Here is a 22,881-nt window from a genome sequence, read left to right on the forward strand (position 1 = left end):
TTCAAAAATCACAACAGGAAATTAAGCAGGAAATTAATGAAATTAAGAAGGTGGTGCAAGAGAAATATGACAAGGTGACTAATAAATTAATGAATGTGGTGTCTGGCCTGTCAGAAGTTATTATTAGAACGGATTCCAAGTTGGAAGAATTTAAATCTGAAATGAATGTTAAAATGAAATTTCTGCAAAATTTCTGATGTTGATGATAAAATGCAGAGAGTTGAAAACAAAATTATGATGATGCAGTTCAGGTCCATGGAGTTTGCCATAAGGCTTAGAGGTATTAAAGAGAATGATCGACAAGACCTGAGACAGATTTGTGCTGATGCTCTGGCTGTGCTGTTAAAAATCAATCCTGAAGAGATTTTTTACAAAATAGACAAAATTTACAGAGTGAATTCATGGGTGGCCAGACAAAGACAACTGCCTAGAGATGTGGTGATATATTTTACAGACAGAAGAATGAGAAATGATATTTTGCAAAAGTCTTTTCTCTCTGCTGTGCAAGTGGAGGGAGCTCAGATCGGAATTTATAAAGAATTACCACCCAAGATGTTAAAAGACAGAAAATATTTTGGTTTTTTAGTGAATGAATTAAAAAAACAACAAATTCCATTCCGGTGGGATGCCCCAACTGGTATAATTTTGAGGTATAATGGAGAAAGACATCGATTAAACACTGTTGAGAAAGCGGAACACTTCTACTCTACTGTTCTTAAAGAGAGATCACCATTCCCACGTACATCCACTGTAGATGTACGTACATCCACTGGAGATAAAGGAGAGCGACAAAGAGAAGCAACTTCAGCAAGAGATGGAAGAGCAGCTTAAGCAGGTGGAACCAGAGGTAGTGGAAATGCAGGGTGCTACAGGAGGTTTTCTGGAGGAGCCCCTGTTAGAATCTTCTCCAATTTTGACTACAAGAGAAGTGGCTTTGGACCTAGTCCGGATGGCTGAAGCTAAAGACCAGCGTGTAACCCGAGCAATTTCCAAGCAACTTAAAGAAAAGCAACAACAGGAAAGACCCAAGGTACAAGAAGGGAGTTAAAAGTACTACACAAGAAAGTGAAGCCATGAGGGGAGCAAAGCCGAAGACTTCGGAAGATATTCGGCAATTCTGCTCGTCGCTTCAAAAAAGTCTACATGACGATTAAGTTTCTATCCTGGAATGTGAATGGATTGAATTCACCACAGAAAAGGAAGAAATTATTTACATATTTGAGACAATTTAATAATCACATAATTTGTTTGCAAGAAACTCATGTCAGAACACAAGATCAAAAATACTTGATAAACTCAAAACTAGGAACACATTTTATAGCTTCAAATTTGGAAAAAAAGAATGGTGTGGTTATTTATATAAATAAAAGACTGTCAGCTAAAATTATAGAAGCAGATGAAGACGGCAGGTTCATAGCAATTGAACTGCACACAGTAAATGGCCAAATTCTAGTGATTGGAATTTACGCTCCTAATCAACAACAGGATCATTTCTATAAAACTTTGCACACCAAAATATTGCAATGGGATTATAGATCTATTTTAATCATGGGAGATTGGAATGGAGTAATTGATTCCAAAGTAGATAAAAAGAATTTGGCGAAATCAAGGATTAGACTACCACAGACTTTTTTTGACATGAAAGAAGATCTGGAATTAAAAGATATTTGGAGGATACATAACCCAAAAGAATTGGACTTTACTTTTTTCTCTGATAGACATAGATCTTTTTCTAGGATTGACTTTATTTTATTATCAGATGATTTACTTGTTAAGACAAAAAGAACAAAGATTTTTCCAAGAACTCTAACCCACCATAGCCCAGTATGGATAGAAATAGAGACTGTGTCAGCCTCAGCTTTGCCTGCTTCAGCTGCCATAAGAAACGGGGGAGGGATTAGTTAAGGGGGGAAAGGGGGGGGAAGATGCAGGAGGTGTTTTTTTTCCATTGTAGGACGTGTCTTCCCAAGAAACGAAAGTGATTCTTCATTCCTGATGAATGACGCTGCCAGATGTGATGCCACCTGATCTTTGGGAGACCTTTGGATTGGCTGATGATCAATGGACACGGGGGGGGGGGGGGCGGGGAAGCTTAGTAGATGCTATTTTGCTCACTTCCAGCTTTACCTGGGTTGCGATCTTTTCATATTCAGTAAAAGTACTAATCTCTTCAAAATGTTTGAGTTTGGGTTTTCCTTTCCTGGATATTGAAGGAAGCATACCTGACATTAAGCTGGAAGTCACATCCAGTCATCCCGGACAAAAACCGAGGGGACTGTAAATCCAAAATATGTCAGATCGAGACAGTGATGGAGGAGAGAAGATGGGAGCAGCGAGTTCGACTGCCGCCGCCCTCCAAGCGGAAAAAGAGAATGCAGAGTGGTTGGAAAGACTCCGTTTAGAGCCGGAGGAAACCAGATGGTCGAAGGGAGTGGGGAGACTGCCGGACTGGAGGGAAGACCCCCGGGGAGTGACGACTTCCAGACCCCGTAAAAAAGAGGCAGTGTGGATGCAGGAACAAAAGGAACGTCTCATGATGGAACAGGCCTTGCAGCTTATCCGTGATGTAGAAGAAAACAGAAAAAACTGTGAGTCTTTTGGAATTTCTGTACAGAAGGGGAGAGTAGACCCCAGGGGGGAGCCAGAAGAGACAGCCTGTGGGGGAGAAGAAGATTTTGAGGAAGAAACATCCCAGGCTTCAGCAGCTCAAGGGAGAGATGCAGCCGGCCAGAGAACCCCAGCCTTGCAGCCCCCCCCCCCGCAGACGTAAAAAGCCAAAAATCCCCCCCCTTCCTGGGAATTTTGATGGGAATCCTAAAGCCTTGGGATTTTTCCTGACCCAAGTGTGGAATCACATGCAGGATTGGGGGGAGGACTACGAAACAGAGGTGGCTAAAGTCAGAAGCGTCGCGAATGCCCTAGAGGGAGTAGCTGCTGAGTGGATGGTGGTTCTCCACAATAACAACTCCCTCTTGCTGAGAAATTACAACCAGTTCATGAGGGCCCTTAGGAGGCGTTTTGAAGACCATTTAGCTGAACGAAAAGCGAGACTCAGAATGAAGAGCATTCAGCAGGGCCGGAGGCCGGTGGCAGAGTATATCCAAGAGTTTCGTGAACTGGCACCCTATATGACAGGCTGGTCAGAAATGGCTCTTTTGGAGAGTTTCAAGGATGGGTTGAATGAAGAGATATATCGAGACTGCAGAAGCATGGGGGTCCTCGATGATTTGGATAGATGGTACATAGTAGCTGAGGATGTAGAGATCGAGCTGAGACGGAGCGAACTCCGAGGAAGGCGCATGGGGGACCACTCATCCTCTTTCCAACGTAAGGGGGCACCAAAGATGACTGGGGGGAAGACCGAATTCAAACCCAAGTCAAAGCCCTTCACCTGTTTCAAATGTGGGAAGGAGGGTCACCGGGCTGCCGAATGTTTCTCCAAGCCACCGCCAAAAGCTACCGGGACCGGCCAAAAGAAAGGCGACAAAATACCCGCCAAAACCCGTGGCACTGCCCTGAAAGGAGAAGTCATTGAGTTCACTCCCCAAAACTAGGGTGAGTTGGAAACTCCGACCAACGATGACGACAGCGAGACGGACTCAGACTCCGACACCGACGATCGGGTGAGTCACACAGAAGAACCCTTAGTCATCCCTGTAGAAATAAGGGTGCCCTCCACAGGGGCTCACGCACAATTGTTAGCCCTGTTGGACTCGGGGTGCATTAGGTGCATAATTAACCCCAAAGTAGTGGAGGAAATGGGACTGAGACTAAAAACTTTAAAAAGACCCATTGCATTCTGTCAATTAGACGGGTTGATTGCAGGAGGGGGCCCAGCTAGCTTTATGACCGAACCCCTTGAACTGCAGCTGGGGAATCATGTAGAAAATCTCAGATTTATTGTAGCCCCTGGTATGGAGAGACCCCTCATTCTAGGACTGCCCTGGCTTCGAAAATGGAACCCACGGGTAAATTGGAAGATGGGGGTCCTGCGCATCCGCACGGCAGAACCAACTCCGGAAAAGGAAAGCCCCCCCACTGAGAGACGACATAAAATCAGAAAGGGCGGCAGTAGCCATTAACCATATTGAGGGAGAAGAGAAAATCCCAAAGGAATATTGGGATCTCAAGGAAGTTTTTAGCGAAAGATTGAGAGAAGATCATGGAGATTAAATGAAAATTTGTTTAGATATGAAAAAAATATAACAGAACTTAAAAAGCAGTTGAAAGAATTTTTTGAAATGAATTTGAATAAGGGTACCCCAATTGAAATAGTGTGGGATGCGAGTAAAGCGTATATGAGAGGGGTACTCATTCATATGAATTCTAAACACAAACTGAATCGACAAAAGAAAAGATCTGAAATGGAAGCAGAAATAAAGAATAAAGAACAGTTACTTATTAAAAATCCAACAGATGAAAGAATACGTGGTGCTATAAAACTTCTGAAAGATCAATTTCAAATGCTTATGGCTGAACAAACTGCAACAAATTTACAATATGCGAAGCATAATACATTTTGTAACACTAATAAACCGGGCAGATGGTTGGGTTACACTTTAAGGAAGAAGCAGAGTATACGGACTATTGATAGCATCGATATTGGAGGGAAAGAAATTTTTCAACAAAAATTAATTAAAGAAGTCTTCGTAGATTATTACACTAAACTATATGCTAAAGATGATATGCAGAATGGACTTATAGAAAAATATTTAGAAAATAAAAGAGTCACAAAAATTACCAACCAACAAAAGGAAAGAATGAATTATCCTATAACAGTTGAGGAGATTATTGCAGTAATTAAACAACTGAAAACAGCTAAAGCTCCTGGAATGGATGGCTTAACTGCGGTGTATTATAAAATTTTGCAAGCAGAAATGGTTGAGCATCTTAGAGACTTATTTTGTAATATACAACAAGGGGGTAAAATACCCCCGTCATGGAAAACAGCTTACATTTCTTTGATACCAAAAGAGCAAGCAGGTCCTAAAAAACCTGAGAATTACAGACCAATATCTCTTCTGAATAATGATTATAAAATATATGCAAAAGTACTAGCCAACAGGTTGATGCCAGTTATCCAAGAGGTGATTCATGATGACCAAGCGGGATTTATAGAGGGCAGATACATGAAGGACAATGTAAGGCAAGTTATAGATTTATTGGAATATCTTGAGAAGAACAAACAGATCCCTGCAGTGCTGGTTTTCTTGGATGCGGAGAAGGCCTTTGATAGAGTGGACTGGAATTTTCTATTAAAGACTTTAAAAAAGATGGACTTTGGGGATCAATTTATACAGGCGGTTTCAGCAATTTATCAAGAGCAAAAGGCACAGATTATTATTAATGGAAGTTTGACAACAGACTTTAATATTGAAAAAGGAACAAGACAAGGTTGTCCGTTATCCCCATTGTTATTTATTTTAACACTAGAAGTCTTGTTGAATACAATACGGGACTTGAATATCTTGAAAGGTATAGTGATAAGGCAAGAGGATTACAGAATAAGGGCATTTGCAGATGATATGGTTGTTACCCTAACACAGCCGATGGAATCAATAATCCAGATGAAAGACATTATAAAAGACTATGGTACAGTATCAGGATTTAGATTGAACCAGAAAAAAACTAAGATGATAGCTAAAAATATGACACAAGATCGAAAACACGAACTTGAAAGGAGGGCAGGTTTTGAGATTGTACCAAAGGTTAAATATCTAGGAGTTCAGGTTGCAGAATCAAATATGAAATTGTTTCAAAATAATTATGAGGTGTTGTGGCAAAATATACAGAAAGATATGGAGACTTGGAAAAAACTGCAGCTGTCTTTACTTGGAAGAATAGCAGCAGTTAAGATGAACATTTTGCCAAGATTTCTTTTTTTGTTTCAAATGATTCCGGTGCTTAAAAGTGATAAACGCTTGAAAGAATGGCAAACTGGATTGAATAAGTTTGTCTGGAACGAGAAAAAACCGAGAGTGAAATTGAAAATTATGCAAGATGTTCCAGAAAGGGGAGGTCTTAAACTTCCAAACCTACAATTATATTATGAAGCAGCAGCTCTGACTCAAGCAAGTGATTGGTTTGGAAGGAAAAAGACTGGAATATTGAATATAGAAAGTTTTGATCTTGAATTTGGTTGGCATGCTTACTTATTTTATGAAAACAAAGTGGATAAAGTATTTAAAAGCCATATACTTAGAGACTCCTTGATGAGAGTTTGGAAGAAGCACCAATTCAAATGGGATTACAAAATACCGCTACGGCTGGATCTTGGTCATATCATGTGGAATACAAATATAATGTCACTCGGGGGGTTTTTATATAAAGAAGTTCTTTTTACAGATGCGGGCAGATGGCAACTGAAGACATTAGAGACACTGTTGGACGAAGGGATTAATCTAACTTGGTTACAGTATAACCAACTTCAACTGAGATGGAAAGAGGACCAAAAAATTGGTATTATGTTGCATGAGGAGGAATTGGTTAGACATATAAAAGAGAAAGGTCCAATGCATATTAAAAGGCTTTATAATGTTTTGTTAGAAAGGGATTCGGAAACTGAGCTGGTTAAAGATTGCATGATTAAGTGGGCACAAAATTTTGCAGAACCAGTGATGTTGGAAACATGGGAAAAAATTTGGGTTCAGAATGTTAAATTCACACAGTCGCAGAATCTGAGGGAAAATTTTTATAAAATGTTTTATAGATGGCATTTAGACCCTAAGAAATTGTCATGCATGTACCCTAATGTTCAACCAAAGTGTTGGAGATGTGATTGCTTAGATGCTACATATTATCATATCTGGTGGACTTGTAAGAAAGTGAAGGCTTTTTGGATAAAAATTTGGTGGTTTATGCAGAATGTTTTAAAGAAAAAAATTCAGTTTTCTCCACAATTGTTTTTATTGGGTATAGTTAAGGGTTTTACATTGGGTGAAACAAAGTTGATATTGTATATGATAACAGCAGCAAGATTATTGATAGGTCATTATTGGAAAAATGAAGCTGTGCCCACTATTGAGGAATGGATTTTGAAGATGGCCAGTTTTGCAGAGATGGCGAAGATTTCAGCATATCTAAAAGATCACTCACAAGAGACTTATGAATGGGAGTGGAAAAAGTGGATAGACTATGTACAGAATAAATATCAAACTAGGAAGTATCAGATAGCTTTTAACTGAAAATGTTATATAAAGATAGAAAGATTTGATTTTTGTGAAGATGGAAAATTATATCGGGGATGGAGGGGTTCAAGTTTTATAAAAAGGGGATTTTGATTGGATTATATTCTGTGGAAGTCCGGGGGGGAGGGGGGGTTAGGGGGGGATGGGGAGGGTTAGGGGGGGTTAGGGAGGGTTAGGGTGGTTAGGGAGGTTAGGGAGGGTTGGGGGGGGGGAAATGGGGAGAAAATTTAATTGTAAAACTTTTGCAATAAAAAAAAAAAAAGAGAAGGACTAGGGAAGACATGATAGCAGTCTTCCAATATTTGAGGGGCTGCCACAGAAAGGAAGGGGTCAAGCTATTTTCCAAGGCACCTGAAGGCCAGACAAGGAATAATGGATGAAAACTGATCAAGAAGAGATTCAACCTAGAAATAAGGAGAAATTTTCTGACAGTGAGAATAATCAAATATTGGAACAGCTTGCCTTCAGAAGTTGTGCCTTCATCACTGAAGGCTTTCAAGAAGAGATTGGACTGCCATTTGTCAGAAATGGTGTAGGGTCTCCTGCTTAGGTGGGGGGGTTGGACTAGATGACCTACAAGGTCCTTTCCAACTCTGTTAATCTGTAATCTGTTAGTCAATGACAATCTAAAGAAGTAGCAAAATTATTGTTTTTACTATTTAGCGTACGATGTAAACATGACAGAAGTAAACACATATACACAGTCTATGTAAAAAAAAACCCTTCTATGGAGAAATTGCAGTGGCCTCATAACTGGATGTCCAATTCAGCTATCCAGGTGATTGCCTCTGGAGTTGCTTCATGCAGATCTTCTAGGGAACCAGAGAATGCAGTCATGGGCAATCTTACATAATATGCTTAATAGTTTGCATATCAGCACCACAATCATAACAAGGAGAATTTTTCCATTCCCACTGATATAGGGCAGAGGCACTTCTTCCAGTATCACACCTAATTCTCTTCAATTTTGACCATACAAAGCAAGGCAGGTAAAAACCAGGTGATTTGGTAAAAGGGATCACAAGAATGTACTTTGGACCATTCCTCTCTCCAGGCATTCTCGGGATTAAACTGGGTAGATGTTAATTGAATAGCTGTTTTCCAAGTTTACCTACAATTTCAATCTTGTGATGGGCTGCACATTGTCCTGGTGAATAGAGAGGGCCTTGTTGTTCAACATCCTTGACCATAAGTAAATGAGAGCTTGTTGTCTTGTGGGGTGTATGATATTGCTAAGTACTGGTAACCAGTACACAGGAGTGGGATGCAATGTACCAGAGATGTCTGGCTGAGTTTGATATCTATCATTTTGGTGTGGGCACTGTTAAGTCTGTTTAGGGTGACCCGTTCCCTGCTCCACCAGGAAGTGCGGGAGGACCCCTTGGAGGGTAGAGCCGAGGATTTTGTTCAATATCTGTATGACAAAATCACTCAGTTCTGGGAAGATCTGGACTCCGACTGGGTGTCCAGTCAGGGGGAGGGACTGGGGCAGGTCTTGAGAATGTTATCTGGGATGAGTTTGATCCTGTGATCCCTGAGGACGTGGACAGGATTCTGGGCAGACTGAACGTGACCACTTGTTTATTGGACCTGTGTCCCTCCTGGTTAGTGCTGGCTTCCCAGGAGGTGACGCGAGGCTGGCTCCAGGGGATTATAAATGCTTCGTTGGGTGAGGGTGACTTCCCCGCCGCCTTGAAAGAGGCGGTGGTGAGGCCTGTCCTCAAGAAGCCTTCTTTGGACCCGGCAATGTTGGTTAATTATCGTCCGGTCTCCAACCTTCGTTTTGTGGCGAAGGTTGTCGAGAGTGTGGTTGCGCAACAGCTTCCCCAGCACCTGGATGAGACGACATATCTGGATCCGTTCCAGTCGGGTTTCAGGCCCGGGTACAGCACGGAAAAGGCATTGGTCGCGTTGGTTGATGATCTCTGGAGGGCTCGGGACAGGGGGTGCTCCTCTGTCCTGGTCCTGTTAGACCTCTCAGCGGCTTTTGATACCATCAACCATGGTATCATGCTGCACCGGTTGGAAGAGTTAGGGGTGGCAGGCACTGTACTACAGTGGTTCTCCTCCTTTCTCTCCGGCCGGTTGCAGTCTGTGTTGGCAGGGGGGCAGAGGTCGACCCCGAGGCCCCTCATATGTGGGGTGCCACAAGGGTCGGTCCTCTTGCCCCTTTTGTTCAACATTTATGTAAAGCCGCTGGGCGAGATCATCTGTGGTTTCAGGGTGAAGTACCACCAGTACGCTGATGACACCCAGCTGTACATCTCCACCCCGGACCACCCCAACGATGCCCTTGAAGTGATGTCTCGATGTCTGGAGGCCGTGCGGATCTGGATGGGGAGGAACAGGCTCAGGCTCAACCCATCCAAGACCGAGTGGCTGTGGTTTCCGACATCCCGATATAGTCAGTTGACGCCATCGCTGACTATTGGGGGCGAATCGCTGGCCCCCACGGAGAGGGCTCGCAACTTGGGTGTCGTCCTGGATTCACGGCTGTCTTTAGAAGAGCACTTGACGGCCGTGACCGGGAGGATCTTTCATCAGGTTCGCCTGATTCACCAGTTGCGTCCCTTTCTGGATCGGGACTCCCTACACACAGTCACTCATGCCCTCGTCACCTCCCACCTGGACTATTGTAACGCTCTCTACATCAGGCTCCCCTTGAGGAGCACCCGGAGGCTCCAACTGGCGCAGAGTGCGGCCACGCAGGTGGTTATGGGAGCAACATGGCGCTCCTGTGTGACACCTCTCCTGCGCGAGCTGCACTGGCTCCCGGTGGTCTTCCGGGTGCGCTTCAAGGTTTTGGTTACCACCTTTAGAGCGCTCCATGGCTTAGGACCTGGCTACTTACGGGACTGCCTACTACCACAAACAGCCTCCCACTGGCCGGTACGCTCTCATAGAGAGGGGCTCCTCCAGGTGCCGTCAGCCAAATAATGTCGACTGGTGGCCCCTAGGGGGAGGGCCTTCTCTGTGGGGGCACCTACTATCTGGAACGAGCTCCCCCCGGAGATACGGAGGATCCCGGATCTGCGCACCTTCCGCCGTGCTTTGAAGACACTCCTATTCCAGCAGGCCGGCCTGGCCTAATTTTCTCCCCTTCTTTTAAATTTTTAAATTGAAATTTTAATTTGTTTTAAATTATTGGGAATTTTAATTGTCTCGGGCAAAATTATTTAATTTGGTTTTAATTATGTTTTTTAACTTTTGTATTTATTTTGTGCCTGTTCACTGCCCTGAGTCCTTCGGGAGTAGGGCGGTATACAAATTTAATAAAATGAAAAAATGAAAATGAAATGAAAGTCATACGCCAACTGTGGAATAAACTAAAGCCAAGGCTGTTGTCCATAGGGTGTTAGCATCAGTACCCCAGGTTGTTGGGGCTTTTCAATTTTGCAGCTGTTATATTTCCTAGTGTTATTGGAAGGTTAGTGATCTGTCCAATGTTACCCCCAGATACTTCAGAGAATTATTACATTGTAAAATACAGTTCCAGAACTTTACTGAAGGCTGGTAATTTGCATACCTATTAGTGTGGTGGAATTTGGCTACCTCTGTTTTTGTTAGGCTAGGTTGGAGTGGCCATTTTTTTGAAGTAGTCATTCATCTTCTGAAGATCGTGGGAGAGGATATCCTCTGCATCATTGAAATTGGTGCTATCTATTTTAGATAGCACCAAGGTAGATAGACTTTGGATCAGTGGTGGTATTCAAATTTTTTAACTACCTGTTCTGTGGGCGCGGCTTGGTGGTGGTGGTGGGGTCATGTGACTGAGTGGGCATGACCAACTTGACATAACTCATGCCCACACCTACTCAGTCACTTGACCCCCCCCAAGCCACAGAACACGGTAGGAAAAAAATTGGAAATGGAGTCTGTGAAAATGGGCCTGGCAGCTACAAAAAAGGATACTCAGGTGGCTGATCCTGTTTAACCTAAAGGTAATGTATTTAAAACAAATTTTTGTTCACTCACCCAATCCACTATAAGGATTTTGTTCACATTCAGTCTCTGCTGGAGAAGTTTGGCGGAAATGGCTACAGAGTTAAAATAGCAAAAACCCCTAAAAGGAAATGGAATTTATAAATGAATGTATGAAATTCTGAATATAAGCTTCAAAAATCTTCCAATGGTAACAATAGTTTTACAATTTTGTCTATTGCTATTCAACATGTAGACAGGCTTATTTCCTGTATAGGCCTTTTAATTAAATTATACAATTATATTTTATATATTAAAAATACCAACAATCAAACCACTTTTGGTCAATATGACAAATTATTGTTTTAAATCCCAACAACACTTAATTGACCAAAAGAATCTTTTCAGAATCCTGTTTTCATCCACAACTTTTTGGTGGAAGCTACAATTTACAAAATATTATTTTCAGTAACCAAAAACCACAGGCGTTAAGTAGTCAACACAGAAATGCTGCCAGAAAGACAAAGCTAAATTTTCATGGTGTTTTATTTATATCTTTATTTCCCAAACCAACTGGAAAAACATATTAAATATTTGGCATTTCTGAAGGGATGCTTTAACTTTCTGCACATCTTATGGCATCCATTTTGTCCTTAACCCCACCCTAAGTTCTCCAACTGCTAAAACAAAAGACTCCCCCCCTTCAAAGGCTTTTCTGGAAGATTACAAGCAGCCAATACATTGCAATACATCTAAGTGAAAATTCCCAGTCCAAACACAGTCACATACTCACATAGGGGTACTTTCTTCTGCATGGTGACCAGGAGGTCGAACTACAGCAAATCCATTCTATTAAATGGAAGCCAAATAAACAAACAAACAAACAAATATTAAATAAATTAATTAATTAATTTTAAAAAAACCTACCCAATTTGAAAGATTAGATGCTAAAAGCCCACATATTTTTCAAGCATGTAAAATTTCTGTAGCAAAATTACTGGATTGTTTCTGAAGTATTCTGTTTTCATATTAGTCAGATACAGATAGTCTTTATGACAATTTATGACAATTTATGAGCGCAGAACTCTGGTCATTAAGTCACTGTGGTCGTAAGCTGAGTCATCATGTGACCAGACTTGATTTTATAACCATTTTTATTATGGTTGTTAAGCAAGTCACAGTTGTTGTTAAGTGAATCACAGAGTTATAAACCTGAATCCAGCTTATCCAAAGGGCATTCTTTGTGCCCCGTGACACTGCAACCAGTTGTAAATGTGAGGCAATTGCCAAGTGCCTGAAATGCTATGACCTGACCATGAGGGTTGGTGCAACAGCCTTAACTTAGAGGACAGATTAAGTAAATTTTTCTAAAGCCATTGTAACTTTTTAAACTGTGGTTAGGTGACTAGTTCTAAGTTGTATTGGTTCAGAGGAGGAACCCATACAGGTATTCACATCAAATCATGAAATAAGCTGCCACAATTGTCTCAAAGGTGCTTTTTTCTTCAAAAGCAACTGGGCTATTTTTTCTTTGAGGAAGGAGAATAAAACCTTTCACTTCTCATCCAAGAATCTTTATCAGTTCTGATGGTGGGGGGGATGGAAGGATAGGTACTGACCCTTGAGACTGGATGGTGGGGAAATGGAAGAACAGATTCTGATAGGATGGTGGGGAGTGGGATGGAAGGATTGTATTTCTTTGCCTTCGTCTGGTCGTTAACACTCTCTCTGAGAACTGTTGAGGTCACTTGGGATGGCTCAGGCTCTCAGGCTTGCCCTCAGGGTGCAATTGATTGTGGAATCTTTTTGGAACTGCTGCAAGGGCTGCATTGTAAACTGGAAATAGGTGGTGTCTAATTCCTTTCCCTCTGTTGAGGGGGGAGTGTTCAATTCTAACATAGATTATTCTTCTACCCCTTTTTCAAACCAATGATCCTCTCTATCCAAAATGTGGCCTTTGCTATCTTCAAAAGAGTAACCTTTGTTGTTCAAATGCAGATGGACTGCTGAATCTTGTCCTGATGGGTTTGATCTCCTATGTTGTGCCATGTGCTTGTGAAATGGTTGTTTTGTTTCATCGATGTACAGATCTGCACATGTTTCACTGCATTGTATTGCGTATATTACATTGCTGTTTGTGTCTGGGTGTTTTAGTCTTGGGCTGGACACGCTTCTGACTTAGTGTATTCTTGGGTTTAAAGTACATATATATGTTGTGGTGGTTGAAAATCCCCTTGAGCTTTTTCAGATATTCTTGCTACATATGGAATGACGATGTTGCTACGTTTGTTGTTTCCTAGAAATGTCACTGCTCTTTCTTGAATTGTGAGGTAGGACAGGAGTGTTTTGGCACTGGCGAGGGCTGCAAATTAGGGGTGAAATGCTACTGGTTCGCTCCGGTTCAGGGGAACCAGTAGTTAAAAAAAGCTATGATCCAACGATCACCTGTGCTGTGCGGTTTAGCTTTGCTAAAAAGCAGGATTTCCTGCTTTCTAGCAAAGCTAAACCACGCGCCACAGCTTATCCCCCCCCTCGTTGTTCTACTTACCTTCCCAAGCCTCCTTTTGGCGCGTACTGCACATGCGCATGCACGCAACATGCACCAAAAGGAGGCTTGGGAAGGTAAGTAGAACAGCGAGGGGGGAATCAGTTGTGGCACGCAGTTTAGCTTCGCTAGAAAGCAGGAAATCCTGTTTTCTAGCAAAGCTAAACTGCGCAGCACAGGTGATCGTTGGATCAGAGCTTTTTTTAACTACCGATTCGACTGAACCAGTAGCTTTTTAACTGAACCGGTTACTAAGCTTTTTAAACGCGCAGCACGCATTTGGTGTGCATGCACACAGTGTATCTTTGGTGCCATGCGCACACACTTAGCACGCCACACGCATGCGCAGTCAGATAACTGTAGCAAACCGGTTCAGATTTCACCATTGCTGCAAATACCTTCATTCTTAACTGTTCTGATGGCTGGCAGTGTGGCTGTGATGGGATCTACAATTGGTAGCTGTCCTGATGTACTGCAAAATTTAATCCTTTGGATAAAACATTCTTTTCTGTTGGAGTAAATACTCTGCCAGACAGATTTCTCATCTATCAGTCAGCTCTTTGAGACATGTCATTGTCCTCTCTCATCTGGATTGATTCTTCTGTTTTGTGTGCTTTTTCTTGTCAAAATTGTAGGGTAGAAAAGTTGTCTTTCTTTCTTTCTTTCTTTCTTTCTTTCTTTCTTTCTTTCTTTCTTTCTTTCTTTCTTTCTTTCTTTCTTTCTTTCTTTCTATCATTCTCCCTCTCTCTCCACCCCCCCTTATTATCCTGTGCTAGTTGTGCCTTCTTTATAAATTCTGTGACCTCCTCCAATACTTCTGTTGGAAGAAGTGATTTCAGTTTTTGACATTTTTAACCCAGTTTACTCTCACATGTAAAAATGAAAGCCAAAATATTATTAATACCAGACCAACCTTTAGTTCTCCTGCAGCTACTTTAAATACAAGCTCTATGACACAGCCAACAGCAAGACGAGCAGCACTGAATGAATGCACTTCATTCCAAATTGTATCATTGTCCACCTGAATAAAGATGGATTCAGAAATATTGTAAAAATACTGTTATAAATTCTGAAACAATTTAGTCTACACAGAGGACTGCATGCTGATTACTGGAACTGTTAAATCATAACTTAAGTGTTATAATTATAAATGCAATTAATGATAAATACCGAAAGTGAATTACTCCCCAAGCTAAAATTGATAGCACTGCCATCACAAATTTATATCCTTTTACTTTTCTTTAAAACTATCTTTAACTACAGATAAACTGATTATACACTATAAGTGGAGTTCTTTAAATGGTTTATTTATTTATTTAGTGTATGGGAAATACATGGACTTATAGTGGTTCAAATGTTAATGTCTAGTCCGTCCAACCATTCAAAAACAGGGTGGTCTATGTTGAAAAAATCAGACATTGGGCCTGTGTAAGCTCTTGATGGACATTCAGACACAATGTAATGGATATTTTGTCGAGGAGCACCATAGCCACACTGAGGGGTAGAGACAAGACCCCACTTAAACAATGAGTCCTGGCAGACACCATGTGATTATACTCATGAATTCATTTGAGACATGTTCAGATATAAGATTCTTGACAAGAAACATATCTTGTCTGTATCATATAATACATCTTCTAAAACACAGCTCCCAATATTTCACTTTCATTTTTGATATCAAAATTAAACTGCTAAATGTAGACAAATGGCTCTGACAAGGTGGCAATCCTGCATATATTGGTAGGAGAAAATCCTTTGGAAGAAGATCCTCTTGATTATGAGTATTTGGCTAACTGTCTATAGAATATGCTTATTAATATAAGACATTTAGGAAGTTCTTAGGAGGAAACAATTATCTTGCTTTTTCAGAACCTGACAACAACAACAACAAAAGTTTGATCTGTACAAAAACCAATTGTCCTATGCAGGCATAACAACATCATTAGACATTAAGAGTGCAAAAAAGAGAAATTAGAAAAGAAAACTGGGACAATCTAAGAAAATTGGGAGAATTGGCTTCTAAATTATTTAAGCGCTACCATTTTGTATATCATCTATTTTTCTTAGAACTAAGGTAGAGCTTATATCTTATAACTAGAGCAAATAAAGCAATCATTTTTGTATTTTAAAAGATTAATAGACATCCTCAAACATAGCTTGACCAAACTTTATCATGTGGATAAGAGATGACAAGACAGTCACCTATGTAAAAATGATTGCTCAATACAAAATAAAGACAGAGATAAAATATGAAACGCATTTGGAATCAAAATTTCTGAGTAAGTTTTGTATATATATTTTGTACTAATTGGTATTTTTTCTTGCCAATAGATTGCTATAGCACTTAGATTTATATACTGCTTCACAGTGTTTTACAGTCTTCTCTAAGCGTTTTACAGTGTCGGCCTATTGCCCCCAACTATCTGGGTCCTCATTTTAATGACCTTGGAAAGGATGGAAGGCTGAGTCAATCTTGAGCTGGTGAGGCTCGAAAGCTGATTATGGCTTATAGCTCATGAAAACCCCAAATTTACAATCTCAGAAAATTAGAATATTGTGAAAAGGTTCAATATTCTAGGCTCAAAGTGTCCCACTCTAATCAGATAATTAAGCCATAACACCTGCAAAGGGTTCCTGAGCCTTTAAATGGTCTCTCAATCTGGTTCAGTAGGAATCACAATCATGGGAAAGACTGCTGACCTGACAGTTGTGCAGAAAACCATCATTGACACCCTCCATAAGGAGGGAAAGCCTCAAAAGGTAACTGCAAAAAAAGTTGGATGTTCCCAAAGTGCTGTATCAAAGCACTGTATCAAAGTTATGTGGAGTTATGTGGAAGGGAAAAGTGTGGAAGAAAAAGGTGCACAAGCAGCAGGGATGACCGCAGCCTGGAGAGGATTGTCAGGAGAAGGCCATTCAAAAGTGTTGGGGACTTTCACAAGGAGTGAACAGAGGCTGGAGTCAGTGCATCAAGAGCCACCACACACAGATGGATCCTGGACATGGGCTTCAAATGTCGTATTCTTCATCAAGCCACTCCTGAACAACAAACAACATCAGAAGCGTCTTACCTGGGCTAAAGAAAAAAAGAACTGGTTTGTTGCTCAGTGGTCCAAAGTCCTCTTTTCTGATGAGAGCAACTTTTGCATCTCATTTGGAAACCAAGGACCCAGAGTCTGGAGGAAGAATGGAGAGGCATACACTGCAAGATGCTGGAAGTCCAGTGTGAAGTTTCCACAGTCTGTGTTGATTTGGGGAGCCATGTCATCTGCTGGTGTTGGTCCACTGTGCTTCATTAAGTCCAGGGTCAACGCAGCCGTCTACCGGGAGATTTTGGAGCACTTCATGCTTCCTTCCACAGACGAGCTTTATGGGGATGCTGACTTCATTTTCCAGCAGGACTTGGCACCTGCCCACACTGCCAAAAGTACCAAAACCTGGTTCAATGACCATGGGATTACTGTGCTTGATTGGCCAGCAAACTCGCCTGACCTGAATCCCATAGAGAATCTATGGGGCATTGCCAAGAGAAAGATGAGAGACATGAGACCGAACAATGCAGAAGAGCTGAAGGCTGCTATTGAAGCATCCTGGTCTTCCATAACACCTCAGCAGTGCCACAGGCCGATAGCACAGGCCGATAGCACAGGCCGATAGCATCCATGCGGCAGTAATGGAGGCAGTAACTGATGCAAAAGGGGCCCAAACCAAGTACTGAGTACATATGCATGCTTATACTTTTCAGAGGTCCGATATTGTTCTAGGTACAATCCTTGTTTTATTGATTTCATGTAATATTCCAATTTTCTGAGATAGTGAATTTGGGGTTTTCATGAGCTGTAAGCCATAATCATCAAAATTATGACAAATCAAGGCTTGAAGTATCTCGCTTTGCATGTAATGAGTCTATCTCATATATTAGTTTCACCTTTTAAGTTGCATTACTGAAATAAATGAACTTTTGCACGATATTCTAATTTTTCGAGTTTCACCTGTATGTTCATCAAGCTATTAGTGTGCAGTGGCTTGTGTCACACATGACCCTCACAAGGGCAGCAGGGAAATATGTACAGCATGTACTTTTTTTTTTCTTTCTTTAATTTGATTTATATGCCGCCCTTCTCCGGAGACTCAGGGCGGCTTACAATGCGTTAAGCAATAGCCTTCATACTTTTTGTATATTTATACAAAGTCAGCTTATTGCCCCCACAAACTGGGTCCTCATTTAACCTACCTTAGAAAGGATGGAAGGCTGAGTCAACCTTGAGCCTGGTAAGATTCGAACCTGCAGTAATTGCAGGCAGCTGTGTTAATAACAGGGTGCTTTTAAACCACTGGCTCTTTTAAACCAAGGCTCTTGAACTGCAATGTATCTAATAAAAAAGCCTTAGATCAGGGGTGAAATCCTCCTGGTTTAGACCGGATCAGGCGATCCGGTAGAGATTGTGGCAGGTGATTCGGAGAACTGATAGTGATGGTGGTGCGAGGTTCCGCCCACCTGCCAGGGTGTCATTATTTCCTGGTTTTAACCAGGAAGTAATGTGTTTTTACCTCTGTGCATGCACAGCTTTTGTGCATGCGCAGAGGGTGCACGCACGCATGTGATGCGTGTGCGTGAGCAAAGCGAGCGCGTGCGTGCGGCATGTGCACTTCTGAACCGGTAAGGAAGGTAAGTAGATTTCACCCCTGCCTTAGACCCTCCTATTAGAATATTAGTAGCACTGGATGTTGTACAAGTGTATGTTCATTAAAATTTTATTCCTAACAAACATGTATCGATAAATAATGGGATTGCCAGCTATGTGCTTCACAATAGGCTGGAACCAGGAAAACCTGTTAAGTATTAAGGCAGAAGCCACTGCATACAAAGGGAGACAGAGTTACTATTACATTTGACGTACTATACGCACCAAGAAGTATTATACTGGGCAAAAATGAAACTGATTTGTAAAACCAGATGTTGAACAGGATCAGATCTGACTTGGGACAGGAAGCTGTATCCTAGTTGGTGTCTGAGTGCCATTAAAAATCACAAAAGATAAGTGGGAATTATCTATTTCCCCATTTATTTTAAAAAAAATTTACCTATGAGAGTTAGATTATTTCACAGACTAACTGTAGAAACGCAGGTTTTATAGTCGTAAGAGATAATAAACAACATTCACCCACATGAAATAATTTACATTCACACTGGAAGAAGCAGATTGGGTGATTCTTAAATGGAGTAGATAAATTCTCCAATGTTCTGTTATTTAGAAAACTGAAAATGTAAGAGTGAGGCTTCATCTTCAGATGCTACTGATGTGGTGGTCAAAGCAGAGCTGTGCTGAAGGGGCTGGAGCTGAACTTTAACAGAATAACAGAGTTGGAAGGGATCTTGGAGGTTTTCTAATCCAACTCCTTGCACAAGCAAGAGACCCTATACGATTTCAGTGAAATGGCTATCTAATCTCTTCTTAAAAACCTCCAGTGATGGAGCACACAGAACTTCTGAAAGCAAGCCATTCCACTGGTTAATTGTTTCACTATCAGGAAATTTCTCCTTAGTTCTAAGTTGGTTCTCGCCTTGATTACTTTCCATCCATTGCCTTCTAGTGCTGTAAATAGATTGATGCCCTCTTCTTTGTGGCAGTCCCTCAAATATTGGAACACTTTTATCATATTACGCCTAGCCATTCTTTTCAGTAGAGTAGACCACACATACCCAATTCCTGCAACTGTTCTTCATGTTTTAGCCTCCAGCCCCCTAATCATCTTTGTTGCTCTTCTCTGCGCTCTTTCCAGAGTCTCAACATCTTTTTAAAATTGTGGCAACGAATACTGGATGCAATACTCAAAGTGTGGTCTCACCAAGGCATTATAAAGCAATACTAACACTTCACATGATCTTGATTCTATTCCTCTGTTAATGCAGCCTAGGATTGCATTGACTTTTTTGGTGACTGCAGCACACTGCTGGCTTATATTTAAGTGATTGTCCACTAGGACTCCAAGATCCCTTTCCCTCTGTTGCTTGATATCTTTTCCAGTATCTTCCCAGATACTGATGTCAGGCTGATTGGTCTGTGATTTTCTGGATCAATTTTTCTCCCTTTTTTGAATATGGGAACCACGTCACTACTTTTCCAGTTCTCTGGTAATTCCCTGGTGCACCAGGATCTTGGTCAAGATATGGTTTCAATGGTTCCGAGATCATGACTGCCAGCTGCTTCAGAATTCTGAGATGTAATCCATCAGGTCCTAGTGATTTGAAACCTAATCTCTTACTATTTTCTTGCCTACTTTAATTTCTGTTCCTAGTCTGTCTTTTATGGTTCTGTTTTTGGTAGGTTGGGGTATTTTTTTCTTTTTGTGTGAAGACAGATGCAAAGAATGAATTAAGAAGCTCTGCTTTCTCTCTAATGCTCATTATTTCCTTGGCTTCTCCTCCCATTAGTGGACAAATTGTTTCCTTGACTTTTTTCTTGTTTTTTCCATGTTGAAAGAAACATTTTTTATTGTTTTTTACATTTGTTGCAAGTCTTAGTTCATTCTGAGTCAAAATCTATTTTGAGGCCTGAACAATTTACATAATTTGTAATTACTATGTTGATGTTGTTTTTAAGATTTGAGATAAATTATATAGGTAGTGTGAATCTTAAATGTAAGAATCATCAGAGAAGCCAAAGTACCAGATGTATATTTAAAAACAAAATGCATGGAGTCTCTTCACACTTCTAATTACAATAAAGCTTCTTTATTGAAAAAAAAAAGCAAAATTTCAAAACAGCATGTTGATATGAAATAATGAAACAATATGAAACATTACTTGGAACAAAATTATGTGCTTCCTCTGATATGAACAAGTCTTTGTGAAATAGGGAGCCTCAATAGAGATGGAAATATTTCAGTTATGTATAATATTTATTGAATAGAGTGTTTACCCCAAAATTTATAGAACTTTGGGGTTCTACACATATAGTAGTGGCAAAATTGTCGAAACCTTTTGGGAAAAGTGTTTTTTCTAAACTAGCAAATAACACCACTTTTTTTTTTTGGAGTAGTACCTTAAAATTATATATCAATGGAAAGATAATTTAATCAAGAATGTAATGCAATAACTTTTATGAAGGATTTGCTATTAGAATAGCAGTTACAGTATAAAGAAGAAAAGTGAAACACATAGAAAAAATGAGATATACAAAAATTATCACCTTAGTTAATACTTAGTTGGGTAACCTTTAGCATGACTTACGGCTTTACAATGTCTTCCCATGGAGTAAACCAAGTCTTTTAGTTCTGCAGCTGTTATAATGTGAAACCAAGATTGAATGATTGCTTCTATTAGCTGGGTTTTATTGCTGGGTTGCTTCTGACTAGCAAGTTTCTTTAGTCGGCTCCATAGATTTTCAATTGGGTTAAGGTCTGGGCTATTCCCAGGCCATTCCAGCAGTGGAATATGATTATCTTGAAACTCAAAAAAAAAAAAAAAAAGTGGTGTTGTTAGCCATCAAACCTCAAAAATACACTTTTCCCAAAAAGTTTCCACAATTTTGGTCACTAGTGTATGAGTTCTATAGTATAGTTCTATAATAAAAATGAGAATTGTATATTTAGTCAGTTTAATCAATATGTTTAATCAAGACTTGCTGCATTACTTGATCAAATAAGAAAAAATGCTTACCCCAATGCCACCACATGGAAGCCTGACAAACAGTGATGTTAGAGAGCCTGGAGGAATCAGAGTAGAGTAAAACATTGTTAAAATTACAAAATACATGTGATTTGGAAGTAATATAAAAATTTGTCATCAAAACTATCCATTCCTACAGTAATATTAGTTGCTGAATGTGACACTGATTATCTCAGTCTCTAAACTTGACTCAGTTGCATCCTTTCTGGAGCAAGTCTATAGAGAATTTGGATTGGGTCTTTAATGTCAAACACCTAAAGTAGAGATCAAAAGTTTTAAACTCTTAAGAAAAGAAAAATATTTGATATTGATATTTTAAAATCAACTTGCTCTTTTACCTACAATCTTCTCCTCATGAATAAATCAGCTTAAAAACTCAGTTGGCCAGAAAGTTTTAAGTTTTAAACAGGCTGAAATTGATGTAGTTAAGAATATCATATTCCTAGGGAAAGGATATAGAATATTGCCTGAAGAAGGTACCAACCTGCCTGCAAAAGGGAACAATCCCTTTTGAATATTTCTTCAGTGGCAAGTGGCAAGAGCTTAGACTTTCAGTGAGATTCAAGGAATGTCAGGAGAAACTTCTCTAGAAGTTGGGACCACTCTATAAGTACAGTGAAGTGTACAGCAGTAAATGTGATAAAGATTTGCTCTCAAAAGTGCCAGTTTAAACATCTTTTGTATTCCCTTATGCTTCAGTAATATTGGGATCACTTCAGTATATGGATATTATAACTACCAGATTATCTAAACTGACTTTTTCAACTTGGTGACTTTTTCTTGAAAAAATACTCTCCCAAATATTATATGCTTGCAATGTTGTAACTGTGATTGGACGGAGGAAGAAAATAACAGTAGTCTAGAAGAATTGTTTCTCTTTGATTGAGTATCCCATCAACTTTATTTATTCCTATTTAGAACAGGAATTAGCAGACAGGAACATAATTCAGTAGATAAACTCTTTAACACCATATAAGAGTCTTAGATGACAGAAATGACTGACGACTCAAGATGTGTCATTTTGAAGAATATTTACATAGTCAAGATTAGTTGTTTTCAGCACTTCATAACTACCTGTCAACCGTAAGGTTGGAGGATGATCGCCTGATGAGGCTGTGGGGCAGGACATCATATTAACATGGTGATGGGCATGGGATGTTACAAGACTAGAAGGCAGGCCGTTACAGGAGAAGATGCTCCGAATGTGTAGTATTGGTAGCATGTTCCAACCCTGAGCTCACTCTCAGCCATTGGACAACATATCCATGGGAGCCTGGGGGTTTGTCAGATCAGTCAATAATGAGGGTCCCCTTATCCCTCACTGAGAAGGGGAGCGAATCAAATTGGCATGCCTCACTGAGACTTGGCTGACTCAGAAGCCGGGGACCCTAAGTTTAGGGTTTGGCACAAACCAAGATCCCAAAGCAGGGAATGAAGGGGGGCAGCAGAGGTCCAAGAATCCCTCTTGGCTTTTAGGGGCCTTGCTTCTCAGGTCTTTTGATTGTGAGCTCATGGGATCAGTTGGGATTGCTGCTAGTGCACTAGCCTACCTGCTG

General features: G+C 40.5%; 1 protein-coding gene across 35 annotated transcripts in view; it reads right to left on the bottom strand.

Annotated features, from left to right (window-relative positions):
* Positions 1 to 22,881, bottom strand: part of HDAC4 (histone deacetylase 4) — a 555,425-nt gene that overhangs the window by 104,038 nt on the left and 428,506 nt on the right. For all 35 annotated transcript variants that reach the window (XR_015732045.1, XR_015732047.1, XR_015732046.1 and 32 more), the window contains 4 exons: positions 21,317 to 21,363; positions 14,567 to 14,674; positions 11,902 to 11,957; positions 11,163 to 11,250 (listed from right to left, as the gene is read on the bottom strand). Coding sequence is in view for 26 of the 35 variants with exons in the window: in XM_087885457.1 (XP_087741583.1) it covers positions 11,163 to 11,250; positions 11,902 to 11,957; positions 14,567 to 14,674; positions 21,317 to 21,363 (299 nt within the window). In the remaining 9 variants the exon portion in view is untranslated. The remainder of the gene's footprint in view (positions 1 to 11,162; positions 11,251 to 11,901; positions 11,958 to 14,566; positions 14,675 to 21,316; positions 21,364 to 22,881) is intronic.

This window comes from Pantherophis guttatus, chromosome 1 (genome assembly GCF_059756535.1).
Source record: "Pantherophis guttatus breed Tessera chromosome 1, ASM5975653v1, whole genome shotgun sequence".
In the NCBI taxonomy this organism is placed as follows: Eukaryota; Metazoa; Chordata; class Lepidosauria; order Squamata; family Colubridae; genus Pantherophis; species Pantherophis guttatus.